The sequence below is a fragment of the Pinus tabuliformis genome, chromosome 3_2 (genome assembly GCF_031772625.1).
Source record: "Pinus tabuliformis cultivar Carrire ecotype Pingquan chromosome 3_2, CPIR1, whole genome shotgun sequence".
NCBI classification, from domain to species: domain Eukaryota; kingdom Viridiplantae; phylum Streptophyta; class Pinopsida; order Pinales; family Pinaceae; genus Pinus; species Pinus tabuliformis.
In genome coordinates, this window is record NC_142302.1 from 895,667,422 (window position 1) to 895,686,392 (window position 18,971).

At 37.4% G+C, this 18,971-nt stretch overlaps 1 protein-coding gene across 5 annotated transcripts in view; it reads left to right on the forward strand.

The window, feature by feature from the left end:
* Positions 1–4,942: 4,942 nt before the first annotated feature.
* The window catches only part of LOC149183510 (uncharacterized), a 145,946-nt gene continuing 131,917 nt past the window's right edge, over positions 4,943–18,971 (forward strand). For 3 of the 5 annotated variants that reach the window (XR_016257708.1, XM_089418750.1, XM_089418752.1), the window contains exons 1-2: positions 4,944–5,534; positions 5,760–6,220. Coding sequence is in view for 4 of the 5 variants with exons in the window: in XM_089418750.1 (XP_089274876.1) it covers positions 6,083–6,220 (138 nt within the window). In the remaining variant the exon portion in view is untranslated. Of the gene's footprint in view, positions 5,587–5,759; positions 6,221–18,971 lie in introns of all 5 variants that reach the window. The other 2 variants (XM_089418753.1, XM_089418751.1) reach the window with 2 other exon arrangements.

Here is an 18,971-nt window from a genome sequence, read left to right on the forward strand (position 1 = left end):
ATATATATCAGCCATAATTTGAAATTAAAAACCAAAATTATATACATCTATGTCTATATTCCTTTAATTTCAATAAACAATGATGAAATATTAATACATTTTTCTCAAAATACATCTTCACTATCTAAAAAATAACAACATTAAATATGTATATTGAATGTGAGTTATAAAAAATAAAAATTAATAATACTACAATTAAGAGCTTTGGTGGGGATGTAGTTCACTTGGCAATGTATACCAATATAGATCGATCTTAACTTGAATAAATGTTTGCACTTCAAGAAACTTGATTCCTATAGGCACTTTGTAGATCTAGAGTTAAGATGGATTCCTTATTGATTCTTGATAATACTATTTATATTATATATAAATTTCACACACACACAATTTTTTATTTTTATTTTTATTAAAACTTCAATAATACATGTAGTTTTTTTCTTTGTAGTTGGGTAACCTTTGTACTACTATGGCAAATATTACAAAAAGAAACTTAAAACTCTTGTTATTACTTTCGATCTAGTACATGGGAAACTAGACCAAAGGTATAACCTTGTGTTTTTGGGCCAAACAAAAATTGTCAACCCGACTTCTTTAGAGGGTAAATATTGTAATGAGATAACAAAAATTATGGATTGTCTAGCTATATATCTACTACCTATAGAGGCAAATTTAATTACATAAAAACCAACAAAATAATAAATGAACTAACCAGGAAAGGTACATATGGTTATGCAATGGGGGAATCAACTTCTATGGTCTTTGGGGGACTTGTGTCTTCCTCCGAATTTGAGAACTCAATATTGTTCAGTTGTTGAGCCATCACCTGTGATCTTATGCTCAATTCTCCCTTATTGCTTCTACACTTTATCCACATGTAGCAATATTTCTTTATGTTCCTCTAATCGTTTCACTAACACCTTGTCCATAATAGTTTTTATTTTCCAATACAAGTCCACTGATTGCAGGTAATGAGTTTGTCTTGTCCTAATATAGCCAATAGATGGCACCCGACATCCCACTTGTTCTAATACCTCCACATCATATATGTGCCTTCTCTGTTGTTTGGCTTCTTCCTTCACTAGTTCAATTCCCCTCATGATGCAAGGGGGAGTTGACCTATGATACATTTCAACTGGATGTTCTGCAACTTGTTGGGCCCTTGATGAGGATGGTCCCTTGAATTTTGACAACCCTTGTGGCCTCCAGTTTCCCTTCCTAATGCTTTATCACCTTCAGAAACCAAGAATGGGAGCAAACAAATCGAGAGGATACGAAATAGTAAACAGAGCCCGAGCTAAAGGAAAGAAGAAAGCACCACAAGACTACCAACATAATCATTGAAACTTAGAACACCACCCATGGAAAAACCACACCAACCATAATAGAATAAGAATCAATCTCAGGGGCCCAAGAGGGATTACATAACTCACCAACCAAGGGCAGTGGGAAAAAGGGCCACCCCTTGAGAAGCAATCCCCACCACTGGACCACCGAGAGCAAAGATCCCTGAACATAATCCTAAAAAATAAGTAATCCTTCAGCAAATGACCACCACCATAGAATAACCACAAATAAAGGCAATCAAACATGAGACAAAGAAACAATCAACCACTCTAAACCTAAAGAGGGGTTGTAGCACTAAGGAGCCTTGACAGTTGTTTTTCCTAAATAGCTTCGCTTAGCATTAGATAGCTAGAAGAAACCCAGACAAGCGAAGAAATAATTCTTTTTAACTAAAACCCTTTGCTCCGCTGATAAGCCAAATCCACTAACCACAAGATTTAAAAAGTCACTGGCCTTAGAAAGCACCAAGATGGAAAATCCCAAGTTGACAAGAGAAATCAGAAGGGATCCGACAATTACCAAAGGATAGAAGTGTGCAACTTCCTAGATTGCCCCCAAAGCCAAGAAGAAGCTCCCACCCTTGACTTTTCTTATAGGTGGTAGAGACAATGTTCATGCACAAGGGAGAGCCTGACTCTTCAAAGCACAATTGTCACTGAAAAACTGAACATAGAACCAAGAGAAGTAAACAAAAACAACTTAAGTTAAAACAAAAGATTACCAAAATTCATGAAAAATGCACTCCTTTACTAGTAAAATTGGCCAATGTGTTGAATGTGAGAACCCCCCCAACATTGGTCTAATTATAAAGCCATTCACACACACCAGGCCTGAATCCAACCACCTTTTACTACCATAATTTCACATGAAATGGCCCAGGCCTCTCATGAGTTTTCCCTCCCAATGTTTCGTAGTGAAGCCTTGGACACGTGCCTCTTTTGTCTTTAATGCCCAAAACTAAGGCTTGCAGTGTATCATAAGGATCCACCATCCCATGCTTATAACATCAAATATAAGATTAACTAGCACATCACACCACCTTCGACTATGATCAACTGTGGTACTATCACTTGGGAGAGTCCCGAGCTTCCACCTAATCCCTGTCATTTCCGGAGTGTGGGACTTGATTGCCACTCATTGTGGAGATTAATACTACATAGAGTTCCATACATATGCTTTTAACATTTTTTTAGACATGTTTTATAATTGCGTCGAGAGGTGCTTTCTAGCCTAGTATGGTAGAGATGTTGTAATGTCCTATAAACATTTTGATTGGGTCAATTACATAAAAATAAAATAAAATAAACATAAAGAATAAAAAATAAAATAAAATAAAAATAAAAATAAAGAATAAAGAATAAAAAATAAAATATTAATAATTATATTTATAATTAATAGTAAAACCAACTTAGATCCATCTTAATTCTTGATCTACCAAGTCCCGAGGGAGATCAAATATCTTGACATACAAACCTTTTTTAAGGTAAAAAGAGATTTAATCCTTTTGGGCACTCCGTAGATTCAAAATTAAGATCAATCTAAACCGATTTAGTTTTCTAATGTAATATGTATAACATTGATATTTATATATTAAAAGAAAAAATATTTTAAGCATTGAATTTATGCTTATCAATTAAATTTAAATATGAAACAATGAAATATAATTAAACATATAAATCATAATTATTTTGATTTACATGTTTTTTTTTCTAAATAAGACTATACTATTATTCACAGTAAAAGAGTAAAATTACAGCATGCAGAGCATAGTGAGCCAACTAGCCTGAGAGGAAGGCCGTTTGAGACAGACAGTATCCAAAACTGAGAAGTTGGACTAGAGTTTGTTTTGCAGTCCCACGCAGAGGATCCTGAAGAACATAAATAGCAAGGAAACACAACAGAAACTAGACATTGATCTCGACACGATAGCAGAAACAGAGTTTGACACATTTAACAAAAAGCCCTATCAATTGGGCCGCAAAACCTGTTAAGAAGCTGCAAAGCTTGACTAAGCATCTGGTATCTCCTCCGCGATCTTGCACCAACCCCCTTCAGCCAGGTCCTGAGCTTGGGTCGCTTCAGTTTCGCGCGTGACCGGAGGAACAGGCACCATAGGATTGACATTGACAATGCTGGCCGGCGGTTCCATCTCTCGCTACAAGCCTGCAATTGACATCAGAGCACTGGGTTCGCCCTCTGCATGGGCTTCCTCTGTAATTGGCATTGGAGCATTAGGATCGCCCTCTTCTTGGGCTTCCTCTAGAAAGAGGACAGAAACGTGTGCAGTGATCCGAGGGCGATTAAGGGAGCAATTGAAGGTGAAGATAGCAGAGCCGAAGGAGGGCGAAGTCGAAGAGCCTGGAGAGCTGGGTTCAAGGAATTGGCTGGGCCTCAGAATGCCCCCTCTTCCACTGCGTGATCGAGGTTCCTGACTCGAGGCGGCGTCACTAGAGGAAGGGCGTGAAGGAGCGCCCCGTGCTGAGCCTCTGCGGCTGAGCATCCTTTGGTGGAGCCGAGGCATGACAGCGGCGCAAATATGAACAACACAAACACCAGGGGAGGTACCGCGCGGACCGAGCACACAAGCCTGCGGACGAGTGCCCACAACCATAGCGGAGGATAGTGAATAAGAGCCAAAGCCCAACCACCACGAAGCCTTTCCACCAGCAGCACTCGCACCCATCCAAAACAGCATAAAATAACCATGCCGGAAACTGGCTAATAAACAATTCCCTCTACCTCGAGACCCTCCCGCCATAACTATGGCATTCATGGGAGCCGAAGGCCAATAACAGTCATCGCATGCGAGGAGGGACGACATATTAATGCTGGCCTCAGACATTTCTTTACATTCTTTTAAGCCCACCTGCGGACAATCCTCCCTCCACATGGCCTTCCGTCCTCTGTTCATGGCTGGCAGATGGCGCTTCAACTCCGTCCACTCCAGTCCCATCGCTGTAAATGCGCCTCTAATCACCCACATCCAAGGATTGTGATTTACATGTTAAAAAAATCTTATTTTATAATTATTATTTATATATTTAACATTTTTATGTATAAAAATATTATTATTTTTAATTATATTTTTATTAATTAAATCTAAATGGGAAATTTTGAAATATTATAATAAATCATCATTATTACATTTATCAAAGTTAAATTTTAATTATATAGTTGAGTTAGTTATTATTATTTTTTGATTTAAAACTTCAATACAACATTTATTTCCGATTTAACTATCACTACATCTTTTTCCCACTAAGGTGTCAACCCCTCTCAACAGGACAATTAAATTGATATTATCTAATGTTTTTATTATTTTTAATTTTACACTTCGCTACAACATTTCCTCATATTAAACTCAATATAAAATAAATAAATAATAAAAAAATTAAATGAAACTAGATATAAAATATAAAATTTTAAAATATATAAAAATAGGATATGTGAAATTAGAAAAGAGAACGCTTTGAAAATCAAATTCACAAATTCCCACCAACGAATCTAAACAAATGCGCTCAATATCAAATTTGGATTAATCTTGAAAAATTCCCTCCGCTCCACCACCAACCCACATTTCAAATACATGCTAAGAACACCCTATGTTTTTCGTCCATACCACTGTCAATTTTCAACTGTACCAAGTAGGGTTGCCTTCAGTCATTCTATCGGCGGACATGTTCATAAGGGGAGTTATTGAGCCCATTCTCCCTTATGAGCCACCATGCGCGGCCAGAGACTTGCTAACCGCATGTGATTTGCCAACTCCCAAGTATTCAAAACCCAACTTCACCCACCATGTGCCATGGCATTCATTAATCAGCCTATTTTTCTTTATGACCCACAGACGCCCTTGCATGTCTTATCAGTCCCTCGTCCTTTCCACATCATACTGAACTCACAGATCCTCTTACATCATTACGCAATCTACTGTACTCTTGTCCCATCTGCCCTGTCTCAGATGCATCTCTGCTCTCATGTGTCTCTCTTGCACCCAAACCATTTCTAAAATTCGATGCATTATCTTCACATCTCTTTAATATCATACCATCCTAATCTCTGGATTGGATTGTTGGAATATGAGAAAATTCGATGCAAATCCCAGTCAAACTTACAAAAGATTTGCCTGCTTTTTTCTTCAAATTGCACCTGGGTCTGAATTTGTTCTGACATTCTGTCAATATGTACAAGTTATGGATATAAATGCTCTGTTAGTCCTGTCAAGTTCGAGTTAAATGCTTGGTAATGGCTGTATTTATTATTATACCAGTGGAGAAGAAAATTTGCATAACAATCTCTTTGTGTAGATTGTATATTATTTGATCCGAGTTGTTTTGTATATGAATATTTTCTCAACAGGGCGGATTTCATTTTTATATTCCAGTAAACCTCTGCTATTCTTTGTACTAATGCAGGATTTTCATTGAAATCTATGTCATTCATTCGGGCCGAGGGAGGACTTTCAATATAGTCTAATGTGGAAATTTCACTATACACATGTTATTCAAGTGGGCTGACCAGAATTTGGATTACACATTTGGGCTATTGCAGAAATTTCATTTCATCTAACGTAGAATCTAGGAACAGACTACTAGGCGGTTTGAATGGCATTCAACGTGTTGATTTTACTGTCATGAACTAAAGGATCAATGCAGAATTTGAGTAGGCTTGATTACTAGATTCAAGGCATTGAGGCGTCTTAATTTATTATTCTCTGGTGTTTTTTGGAAACTTGAGGATGGGATCTGGCAATAGTAGAAATGCAGTAGCATCAGCAGCTCCCAAGGATGAGAACATAAAACGAAGAACAGGGGTGCCACGTATGTTCCAATCCAGATGTTTTGGTTCATTTCCAGACTATCCTGACAATGCATTGGTGTGTTTTCTGTGAACCTCCAATTTGGGCATTATTTACTGTTATTTGTCTATTTAAAATGAAATGCAATTTGTGTTCAATGTTTCGTTTCATGCTCACAAATGTGTGATTCAAAAGATTGTACTATCACAAACCACCGCTCCATCCAATAACAAAATAACTTATATAGAATTGTGATTATGGCACGGATTTTTCATTTTAATTTCTATTCCTCTGTAATTCTATTTCAACGGGCATGTCTCTCCAAAGAACTGCATCAAATGCTCAATGTGATCTATCTGGAAGAACTGCTTCAAAGCATTATGAATCACAGAAGCCTAAACTCAGAAACATTTTATATTGTCCTTCTCCTGTTCAAGTGTGCTCAATAATGACAGCTTTTGCCTAGTGAAACTTAATTGGAAGAAAAAGATCTGGTTCTGATGTTGAACTTGTTTTAATTGCAATGATGAAGAGTACTTCCAATTTGCATCTGTTAGTCTTTCCTTTTCATCACCACTGAAGCCTAGTGCATGTAAACATGAACAACCATCATCAGACCAAACCTCTAAGTTCTTTGCATACAACATTTTAAACTAATCTATATAACGGGAGCCTGTTATTTCATTGTTTTACAGAAGAACCACGTGTGTGTCCAAGAGGCAAGCATATGAAACTTTAGTGGCCAAGTCCTCAGACAAAGTGGAACTTGATAACCCAGCCAATAAAGAGTTCTTGGGATATACATGTTCAGAAGCATATCGACTATTTCAGAGAGAGCATATGCCTGCGGGGGAACCGAGTTTAGAAATATAAAGGGTTGATAGCATATATGAGCTAATGAAGGAATCCTTAACTGGGTGATCCTCTTGCATATTTTCTAATGGATAACCTTGAACAAGTTCGAAAGATTAGGCCAAGTGAAGAAGAATCAGGAAATTAGAGGAGCTGCTACATACAAAAGAGTTATCTTTTAGTGCCTTCATTAATAAGTTCACCAAAGATAGCTTGAAGCTACATATTGCACATCTCGATAAGTAGCAAACAGTTTTGAACTCGTGTCTTGTCTCACGAGAGAAGAACATGCCAATCCTCTCCAAGAATACCTCAGAAGGCCATGTCAGCATGGAGAACTTTCTACTTAGTAGGATTAAAATGATTACATCATACTACGAAATCTAGGTGGTTTGTCAAATTCCCAATTAAAGATCCAATTAGATTGAAACAACTGTCAGCCTAAGTTCTAAGGGTTTTAAATATTTTCCTTTATAGTATTTGTAACTTGTGATAAGTTGAAGAGTTGTAACTAACCCCAACGAAGCTCAACAGTCTCAAGCGGCAGTTGCTAACTCAGCCTATGAGTATTATAAAACTCTCAGTAGAAGGGGTGGCAAACTTTTGAATTTCTTGATATTCCTGCATACTAGAGCAAGGAGGCTTGTACTTCTGTATTCATTGCTTTAATATTCAGAAACTTTAAATGCCATTGTTAGTGCTGTATTCTAACATGCATCTTGTCCTTGTTTCTGACTACTCTTGAATAGCTCATGCATTTGTGTACTTTGTGAGATGTATACTACTAGGTTATGGACTAATCTATGAATTAGAGGGTTCCTCACATGCTTATTGTTTTAGTTATGTAGCTTTCATTCTATGAGCACTTATTAGATCAACACACTGATTATTGTGGAGTTGTTCTAGAAAGTTAGACATTCGTTGTTGTCTTGGATTTTAGCTCATTCTTTCCTTGACTATGTAGCTATGTGTTTACTGGCTTATCACTTCCTGTTTCTTAACTATTTCTCAACTCCTAGCTAGCATAGATTATTTTCATCTTAGTGCATTTAGTTAGTTTTAGTTTAGAATCTGCATACCCTTGTTGTGACAATCCCTCATATCTCACAACATTCTTAAAAACCAAGAATGGTTACCAATCTAGAATTTAGATAGGTCTCTTACCCCAAATGGTGTCAAGTCTAATTGGGACCTCATAATGAAGAGAACTCCTTGATTGTTGCTGGGTCATTTTGCCTTGTCAACACTATCATAGGTTCAAAACACCTCTCTTAGGCATAAAAATACACTTCAATCACTGGAGTGTTGAAAAGTGTAACTAGGTTCGGTCTTCATAATGACATGTGTAATTGTGATCTTATGTAATTGATGAAAAGAAGAAAAATAAAATTATTATTATAATGCCTGTTATGAGTAAGGAATTTTATTTTTAGTAATGGCTCCCATTGTGAGCCCATAGGATTGGTCATAAAGTCAAATTGAGTCAATGTCATGTATGAAGGACCCTTCTTGGGCATGTTACATATTTGTATAAGTCATTAAAAGAGTCAAAAGACCCTCCAAGACAAGCACAAACATCTCCTAGCAAGTCGGCTTTAAAGTAATGAAACCTCTCCAAAAGTCATGTCAGCCTAGCTCACTGTCAAGTCGGCTTATTATCATGCGCAACCACTATAAATAGGCAACTCGGCCTCATTTCAGAACATAGAATTTCGGTCAAGGTCTGAAGCTAGTAAGTAGTGCGAAGGTCATCAAGAAGAAGCCTTATAACCAATGACGAGAAGGGAAGCAATAACGAGGTCTTTGGCATTGTTTTGGGATTGTTCTTGGGCCAAATAAACTCCACATGTGCGAGATTGAAGACCTGAAGATTGCAAGAAGAAGGCAGAAATATTATAGTCACAATGAGAGAATATTTTTGGGTGAAGAACAAGGAAGATCCCAAGCTGAAGTGTCAAGAAGAAGTCTCCTTCTAGAGTGAGGAAAATAAAGGGTCACAGTTGGTCAAACACATGTGCCAAGGTTTCTGAAATAGAGCTGAGGAGTGCAGTGTTGAACCAAGGACTGAAAATCTGAAGTATAGCTGTGGTCCAAAGGAAGCAAGTAGTTGGATCAAGTGTTGACTTGGGCACGAAAGAGAAGCAATGAAAGAGAACTTGTGTCTTGGTCTTGGAGTGGCAAATAGGTCAAGGGTCTTGGTCTTGGTATTCGTCAATTGAAGTCTCTATAAGAAGAAGAATTTGTTCGGGTTTTCCTCTCAAGTGGGAGAGGTTTTGGCCCTGGTTGATAGCCTATATTCTGTGTCTCTTGTCTCTTTATGGTTTATGCATTGGTAGCTGTTTGATGAATAATAACACTATAATAACATAAGTAAAAGAAGATCCTAATCTAAGAAGTAAAAAACATTCACAAGCAGTTATCAATAGAAGAGAAATCACTTAATCTTGATGCCCTAGATTTCTCAACATGGAGCATCTAGGGCATCATACTCACAAATCCCTCATAGGTCCTGTTATCACAAAATCAAGCACTGAAGGCTGCTAATCAGTCAGACTCTGTGTAACTATTTCAAACCAGACTTTTGACTAAGGCTTAGCCTCCTTAGCTTGAGAGGGCTCTCTCAAAGGGTTATTGATTTTAAATATTGATGAGATGGCTAACTCTTGCAAAGTAAATTTAACATATAAATTGGCTGGACAGACCTTACAAAGATTTCCATTGGGCTCATGGAGTTAATCATCATTTCAGCAAACTATAAAACCACTCATTCATAGAAGTCAGGGCATGTAATGTTTAAGCACTCAAGATACCTCTCAAATAAACCTCAACTTACAAATACACACAGGAAATCAGAGCAGCAGAGTGAATTCTGAGTGATTGTGTATCTATAAAGCTGTAAAACATAAAGGATAAAACAAAACCACATATATCTTGAGCATCTGAAACAATGTATGAATCCTGAGAAGAAAAAGCAGTCATTTGTATTACTGAAAACAAGTTCTTACATAAGCCAAAATAAACTTTGTTTCTCAAAAACATCCAACCCTTTGTCTATCTCTGTTTCAGCTATTTATAAAGTGCTTATTCTATCTCATTCGAGCTTCCTCCTCCAGCATGAGGGGAGCTCGATGACTGCCTATGATGACACCTACTAACTTTTAACTAACTAATAATTACAGCTGATTACTAATTGACAGCGCTGGAATCATAAAACAATTAAAATTCTAATTCCACTAAATCTTCTAGACTTCTAAATTAAATAGGACTTAAACTCCATAACAGCCTTGATCTTCAATCCTTTTCGTTCTCTGACATCTGGAGTTTGGCTGAGATAGCTGTAATGAACCTTTAATGCTCCATGTTTGTTTTCCATGACACATCTTTTCTGTTATCCTGAAACATAGGCCCCTGTTTGTCGGTCTTTGATATGCTGCTCCATTTATTCGAAAATGCAGCAGCCTGTCTCCAGTTCTTTAACATCCCAAAAATGATGAGCACTATCATGTTTCTTGATGTGTTGGATGCTTCGTTGATGAACAGGTGTGCAGACCAAAACTCCTTGTACGCAATTCCTTCCAAACCCTAATGACCGGTCATAAAGTACCTTTATCAAAGTTTTAACTTAAGACAAAACATTTCACCTTTACAAAAAGGTACACTTGTCATTATCTGAATGGCTATGCTAGCCTCATGTTGTCTCCTAAATGTCCCTTAGACATTTCCTTTGAAAATTTTCTGATCATCATATCAAACTGTATGTCTGCGTTCAAAAACAAAACCTACAGCAGTTTCGTAGCGCGCTACGAAACTGCTGTGTAATTTCAAAAACATAACTTCAACCCAAAATCCTTATCAACTGAATATTGCCAGTGGAATTTGCAGTCACCATTATTTTTGATTTCCTTCTCCAGCATACACTTGAAACAAACTAATCACTATCATCTTCCATTTCTTGACTAGATATAGGGTCTTCAAATCCAAATCTATGTGATCCCATAGGCATAGGCAGAGATTTGTAGTAGGCAAAAACAGAATTGATCTCTGAACCACATGCAATATATCCATCCATGACAGAAAACCCCACAACAATCTTCTCATTGGTATGACCAGTATAGGTCAGAGTATAAGCATTATTGGATAACCCAGAAGGATTGGCTTTTGTAAAATCCCACAACTTGAGTGTGTTATCTGTAGATGCAGAAATTTCACTCTCTCTATTGCTAAATTCCAGCGTTCCTCTGTTTCTCATCTTTAGCTTCTCCATTTCAAACTCCATTTTGATTAGTTTCATCTCAAACAACATGGAATCCACTGCTGCTTCAGCATCACTCCACAGACTCTTGTAGAGACAAATCCTTTCATCCCTTTCCTTCAGTTCAGACCTAAAATCTTGTTTCAAATTCTCCAAGAAGTTTTGCAGCTTATTGTGCATCATCTCAGAACACTTTACCTGTTAAGATTGAGAAAATCTCATGGATGTCAAACCTTTTGAGTGCTCCTTAAATTTCCAGAAATAGAGGACATCTCAGGCTTTGATGCATCTCCAATATTTGATATAGGAAACTCCATCTTTTTTACAAGATACTCGTTTGTTATTATTGTACTTTCTGAAGGGGAACCATCATCAGTCGCAGAAAAACCTTGAGAACATTCAACTGCTGCAGTTTCATTGAAATAGAGAGTTGGTAACTGACAAACCTCTAACTTCTGATATTCTGACGAATCTTTTAAAAACTCTGGCTCAGAAACTGTAAAATCCATTAAAGAGGGATGAAGCAGTGAGTTTAATCCTAAATTAATAGGTCTTGTTGATCTTTTTACAAGCTGTGCATTTGAAACAATAGGCGTATTCTCCCTTGAAGACAAAGGAAATAGTCTTTTAGGCGTAGGCGGGTGGTAGTCCGAGGATAAAATATCCAAAACTGGAATAAATTGGCTATGATTGGCTGCAGTATCTCAATAAACGCCGGTGGAGACAAAACTGTTGGGTTTCTTGATTCATGAAAATCATTAATAAAAGTTGGTGAATGATAACTTAGGAGAGAATCAATGCCTAGACTTATTGGATTGGCAGTGGAAATATACGCTTGTGAATTAGCTGGACAAGATGCCGTTTGTCCAGATTTTGGATCCGCTAATTCAACTGATTGTTGCAGTTGGCTAGAAGGAGGCCCATATACTTTTGACTTCAAGTCTTTTTGAAAAGAGAGAGTTGAGATATCTTGTGTCGATTTGCCTGCTGTCTATTGCCCAGAATCTGGATGTCCATGTTCAGAAAGGGCGGTATTGACCTTGTCTTCAAACGGCTTCTCCTGTGTGTGCTCGCTTTGACACCATATATAGAAATTGGAACTGTCACTCTGAATTGGACAATCAAGGCTACTTGTGTTATCGGTATTTGGAGAATGGGAAGTTGAAGCCAAGGACCAATCCTCCTGAGAAGTAATACAAGTGGTTGAAGATACTGGATCTTGCACATATTGAGATAAATAACAATAAGGACTGAGATCACTAGTAACAGGCGGGTAATATGAGCTTGACGGAGCTTCAATCCCCAAGTACCACGGTTGATTATGAGATGGCAGAGGATTACGATACCAATCACCACTGTAATCAGAAGTATTTACATGAGAAGATGAAACAGAATGCTCAGGTAAGTAAGGGACATAGTAACAAGAAGGATCATAGTAATATTCATTTGGACCCATTGAATCGTATTGTTCAGAGCCACTTTCTGGATATGTATATGGCAGGGCAGAGGCTCGAAGCTCTGAATTAGTTGAGGATGGCATGGGGTATAACATACAAGAATAAAAGCTGCTTACGTATTCGTTGCTTTGCCTCTAGCAGATACAGTCACAATACCGTTTGCATCAATGTGCTGGTGGAATGACCTTGACTAATACGACCCCTTTTCCGGCAAAGAAAAACAAATGTCAACCAGGTGTCTATGTCCTCTGTCGGTGGAAGAACTAATGCACGAACAGCTAGTAATGTTTGCCAAACCTCAACATCTCGTTTGGTTCCTTGTATCCGATCAAAACACAAAGATTAGAACATGAGGCACATACTTAAATGCAAACACATTTCGTTTGTCAAAAACTCATCACTGACACGTACACGATCCCCCAACCATGTATTCCCAATGTACTTGGAGATGATATATACACTACCACTTAGTCGATAACCAGCTTCATATATATTTGCTGCTTTTCCAACATAATTAACCTGAGTTGGGATCAGAAGGGCTTCATTGACTTGAGAAAGGTGATTGTCCCAGGAAAGGATCTTCAAGGTATTCGTCTCAAGGAGAGCACTGAGCAAATCTGTGTTGCTACAAACGAGCTTAATGCACTGCTTCCTTGAAAACACTGTCGCTGCTCTCATCTGCATTTCTGGAGGGAAGCAGAACTTTGTACAATAGGCATGCCAGGATTTTGGCCTCCACTGAAAACTCGAACAAATCCCCAATTTCGTAGCACGCTACGAAACCACCTAAACAGGTAGCGCTGCGAAACTGCTTAAAAAGGATCTATGCGCTGCGGAAACACTTTGTCCTTAAGCTAGTCTGAGCAATTTTGGCAACAAAATTTTCAGTGACAACAGGTCCTTGTGCCTTTCACAAGCATGGCTCAACTCCAATCATTAGAGCTTTCTAGGAATCACACAAGTCGAAATCTTCCATTCTTATCTCCCTTTGATAGGTAGTCAAGTTCTCCATGTAGTGGATTAAAAATTTCAGTATGACATCTCTATGTCATGAACATAATAATAGTTATAAATAACAATAATTTAATGAATTAATGAAAAGTCAAGGAGCACAAACCCTTCCACCCCCTGACTACTCAATGCTATAAGTATACTGTCACGAGGGTATTGTAATCATTCTTATTTGTTCTATAAATTGTTTATAGATCAATACATTTATACAAATACAAATATATTGTCTAAACACACACAAACAGGGATTGTTTGTCACATTTGTATAAGAGCCAAATCCTTGGTCCATTTTGTGGTTTAAACCAATGTTGCGCTAATCGTTATCGGCATTAATTCGGCACGGGGAAAAAATCGGTAAAAATTGGGAAAAAATCGTAACATACAAAAATATTAATTTTTTTTCAATTTTTTTAATATCTAAAGCATCTACAACATATAAATACATGGACACATAAATATGATAAAAGAACTAATATATAAGATGTTTAATATCATTTCTAGTGCCACATCACACATAATAGTGAATCATGTCCTGAATAGTAAGTCCTCACTCATGACTCCCAACTCAGCCTCAAAATATCAACAAAAAATATAATAATGTATCTCATATCATGAGTCATAATGTCATATACAATGAAATGAACCAAATAACTAAAGTCTAATACTACTGATTTCCTTTGCCCCTCTAGATGTAGAGGTCGGTGGAGTTGGCAGTAGACTCTGCTGTGCTCTAGAAGCTGAAGAACTAGGAGCTACAGGAGGTAGACCACGTCCTCTACTGGTGACAAGAGTAGCTTGGGTCACCAAAAAATCGCCGAAAAAAAATAATTTGTGATTTAATCGGCCGATAATATCTCCGATTTGAAAAAATCGCGATTTTCCGATTTAATCGCGGTTAAATCGCGTTTAGTGCAACACTGGTTTAAACACCAACATCCGCAACGTGACACATCCCACCAATCTCTACTTACCATACATTGCACATCAATCCACACTGTCTATAGCCATTGCCATCCATACGATTCACCTTTCGCCATCCATGTGATTCACTTTCTGCCATCCATACAATTCACACTGCACAACTTCCTTTTCGTGCAACAATTTGTTGAACAATATGCATAGTAGTTGATTGAAGTTCGTACAATAGTTTTCGAATAGTTGGTTGCCGCCCAACCATCGCCATATGCCTAGTTTCATTTTTTGTCAACGACATACTCAGTCTTGACTTCTATCGCCATTGTCTTGTGCCGTTATCATTTGACTACTATATTTCATCGATTGCACTATCCCTCTGTTAGGACGTCGTTGTGCAAATTCTTGCTTGTCCTTGGACCATTTTCCTTGCCTGCTGCTTGTTACTGCCACCTCGTTGTCTGAGCTATTCGTCGTCTGAGTTGCGGTCAAGTCCTTTGAGGTAATCCATGAGGCGGAGCCACCATCCCATCACAGTCCCACACCGTATGAGCATGATTGTACAGAGGCAGAGGAAGTGGTATCCACAAGCAAAAACAACAACCCCAAGATGGTTAGCGATGACGAATTACATGCCGAAAGCAACTGATACAAGGACAAGGTCAATAGCGTAAGGTATCATCTCAACAACATGGAAAAATCCTAGACAGAGTTAGGGGAAGGACAAAATGTGTTAATAGAAAAAAATAATAAACAAATAGAAAAGGGAGACAAAGTTGACAAGTTGATAGAAGATTTCGAGAATCGATCGAAAATCACATTAAGAATGAGGAATGATGGCAAAGAGGACACTACAAGGACACTTAACTACCATGGCGAACAAATTGACTAGCTAACTGAGGGGTTAGATGCATTATTTGTAGAACCCTTAGTTTATTGAAAATTGACATTGAGTCTAGAATCACATAATACAAGTGAGCAGGGACATCAATAAGCACCTGAAATATTTTTTTCAGGCAATAAATATCACACAAGAATCTCCGATAGAGATTATTGACAAATTAAAAAGGAATTACCAAGATATGATGGTAAAGGCCACAAGGGAGCAATCGTCCGTTTCAACAAAATGGAGGGAATTTTGAATCAAATCCTTGGTTGGGAGAAAGAGAAAAAATAATGACGACCTCCAATAACTTAGAATGAGAAGCTTACGATTGGTTCCTATGGTGGACAAGAAAATGTGATGCTTGTTCTTTTCATTGGCAAAGTTTTATAACTTCCTTATTAAAAAAGTTTCATGATGAGTAAGACGATGACCTATACAACAAATTTGTACATCGTAAACAAAAGGGAAATGTAAATGATTATATGCATGAATAAGAAGTTCTGGCCACAAGACAAAACAACTTCATAGACGAGCAATTGATAAAAATGTACATCTGTGGATTGAGAGATTACATCCATAGTGAAATAAAGCTCCAAAACCCTAAAATAATTGAGGAAGCTAGACATACAACGAAATTAACTGAACAAAAGAACACATTCAACAAGTCATCATTCACTAGAGAAGATGAAAATTGGCATAAGGACTTCGATAAGAAAAAAATAAACAAATGTAGATATTGTGATGACAAATGGTTGCTAAGACACAAATGCAACAATAAGAAACTATATACTTTTGAAGCAGAAAAGGACTCAGACACATCTAGCTGTGAATCAGAGAGAGGGACAAAGAAGAAAAACAATTGTCATAAGTGTGGGAAAAATTGGACACCAGGACATAGATGTGAAGACATGTCCTTATGCTACTATAAATTGTGGATGGAAGGCAAGTAGAAGTATAGAAGCCAGATGATGAAATCATGGTAGCATACAACACAGATTCAAACCATGACGATACACCACAAAAAGCATCACTAGCTTCAATCTCATGCATTCAACCAAATAGAAATGAAGATAACAAACTTCAAGGAAAGATAATTACTCCAAAAGACCAATTACAACCACTGATTACAAAATATGTTCCACCACATCTCAGAATGGAAAGGATCCAGTCTTTAGGAAAAAAAAGAAAGCAACTCTACAACTCCACCAACAACCATGATAGAGCAACCACAACCTAAGACCTTGAAGCTTAAAGGAGTCATAAAAGATAGAAATGTCACAATATTAGTAGATTTTATCGCTTGAAGAGATGGATATAGTACTAGGTGCAGAATGGTTGATAAAATTGGGAAGGTATACTACAAACCTTGAAGAACAGTTCATGGAGTTTAATTGGCAAGGACAACACTATAAACTATATGGTGTTAAAGCTTCCACTCTCAAAAAGATGCAAACAATACACACAAACCTCACCAACACTCAAAGCGCGAATGAAGTCAAACCCACAAACATAGATAAACTTCATTTCACCATGGAGACGTGCCCAACTAGAGAAAATCCTGTTTCCTATGCTTTGAGGACAAAGCATTCCTTGAGAGATTGGCAATGCTATGAACATAATAATAGTTATAAATAACAATAATTTAATGAATTAATGAAAAGTCAAGGGGCAAAGACTCTTTCACCTTGTGACCAGTCAATGCTATAGGTGTACTGTCATGAGTGTGTTGAAATCATTCTTATTCGTTGTATCAATTATTTAAATATCAATACATTTATACAAATGCAAATATATTGTCTATGCACATACAAACAGGAATTGTTGTCACACTCTGATACCATGTTTAGGATTTTCACCTCATAAGGCTGCGAATCTGCATCATGGAAGTTTCAGCCCTAATGCTGATTTTGACTTCTCTGGTAACACCTATTACAACTTCAAATCTGCAAAAATAAAACCGCTGTATTCAAACTTCAAGAATGTAGGCAATGGACATCACAAGTTAGATAATTTCAGCAGCTGTTAGGGTTTAGTTCTAACTTCTAACAAAAAAATCAGATCTGAAAATTGCATTTTCCCAGTCGAGTGAAATGTTAATCAGATCTGTAGGTACAAATGAAAGCATGCAAAATCGGTTCAGCATCAACTCCACTATTCATTACATTAATATAATAAATCAATAACTAAAACACTAAAAAATCATATCTGTATGCCAAATTTGGGGCAACAAACACATTTCTTTCTAATACAGATAAAAGATGTTGCATTACAACAAATCAGCTTCTTCCACACTGCAAAAAACCCAATCAACAAATCACTTTCTTCCTAGCTTACTATGCAAAACCAACAATATCTTTCAAGCTCATAGAGCAAAGCCAAAAACCCTAACAATCACATCCCTCACTTTATTCTTCTCTAGCTCTCAACAAACATGCTATTAATGTCTTGAATTGATGTCTTCTTTCTTTCTTTTTATAGAGTAGGAGAAGTGAGTCACAAGTAAGGGAAATCCTAACCCTAGGCTAGGTCCACAATTGGAGCACTCTACATGTGCCAAGTTGGTAGGACATTCTCACACATGCCAACTCCACGCGTGTGAACTTGCCCACTCCACATATTTTATGCAACACCACCTCTTTTTATGCATCCACGTGTGTGAACTTGCCCACTCCACATATTTTATACAACACACCACCTCTTTTTATGCAACCATGCATGTGAACTCGCCCACTCCACATATTTTATGCAGCAGCACTACATAATTTTATGTGGCAAGTACACTCTCACTAGTCCAAGAATAGGTAAGTACATGCCAAAAAGTGCCTAGCACACTCTATGTAATTTGTAACTACATAAATAAGTGTGCCCTCCGAGCAATTTAGAAGGTCTCCCATGGTGGTGTGCTCTCCCTCCAAGTGGTCATGCAGTTGAAAAATGGATAATAGGTTCGTGGCAACCAGGTAAACTAACAATTTGTGCGTGTGATCATGGGATGGTATACTGTTTTGGAGATTGCAAAACACATTGGCTTGTATAGATCACAAGCATTTGAAAATAGTTACTGTTTAATGCAGATATAATGAGTTAATTCTTATCATGATGCATTTATATAGTCAGGCATTGTTGTCGATCTGCTGGGTGTGAGGCTCTGCCATTTTACCATTTCAGTTTTTAGCAAATATTCCAAAATTTCGTTTTTGATTTTCTAGATTAGTAGTTGCCAATTTGGTTAATAAGACACTAAATATAAATTCATTTTTACTTTTCTACATTCTCCTTCATTCTATTCATTCTCCCAGACTTCAGAAAAATGCATGCATTCTTTAACAGTGTCATCTGTATAATCCACTGTGTATACAAGAATTCTAAAATTGTGTACATGGTAATATGTATTATGTATGAATCCTTCTGCCTGCCTCTGCAAGTTATCCACCCTTTAAACTGTTTCCCCATTGCTTT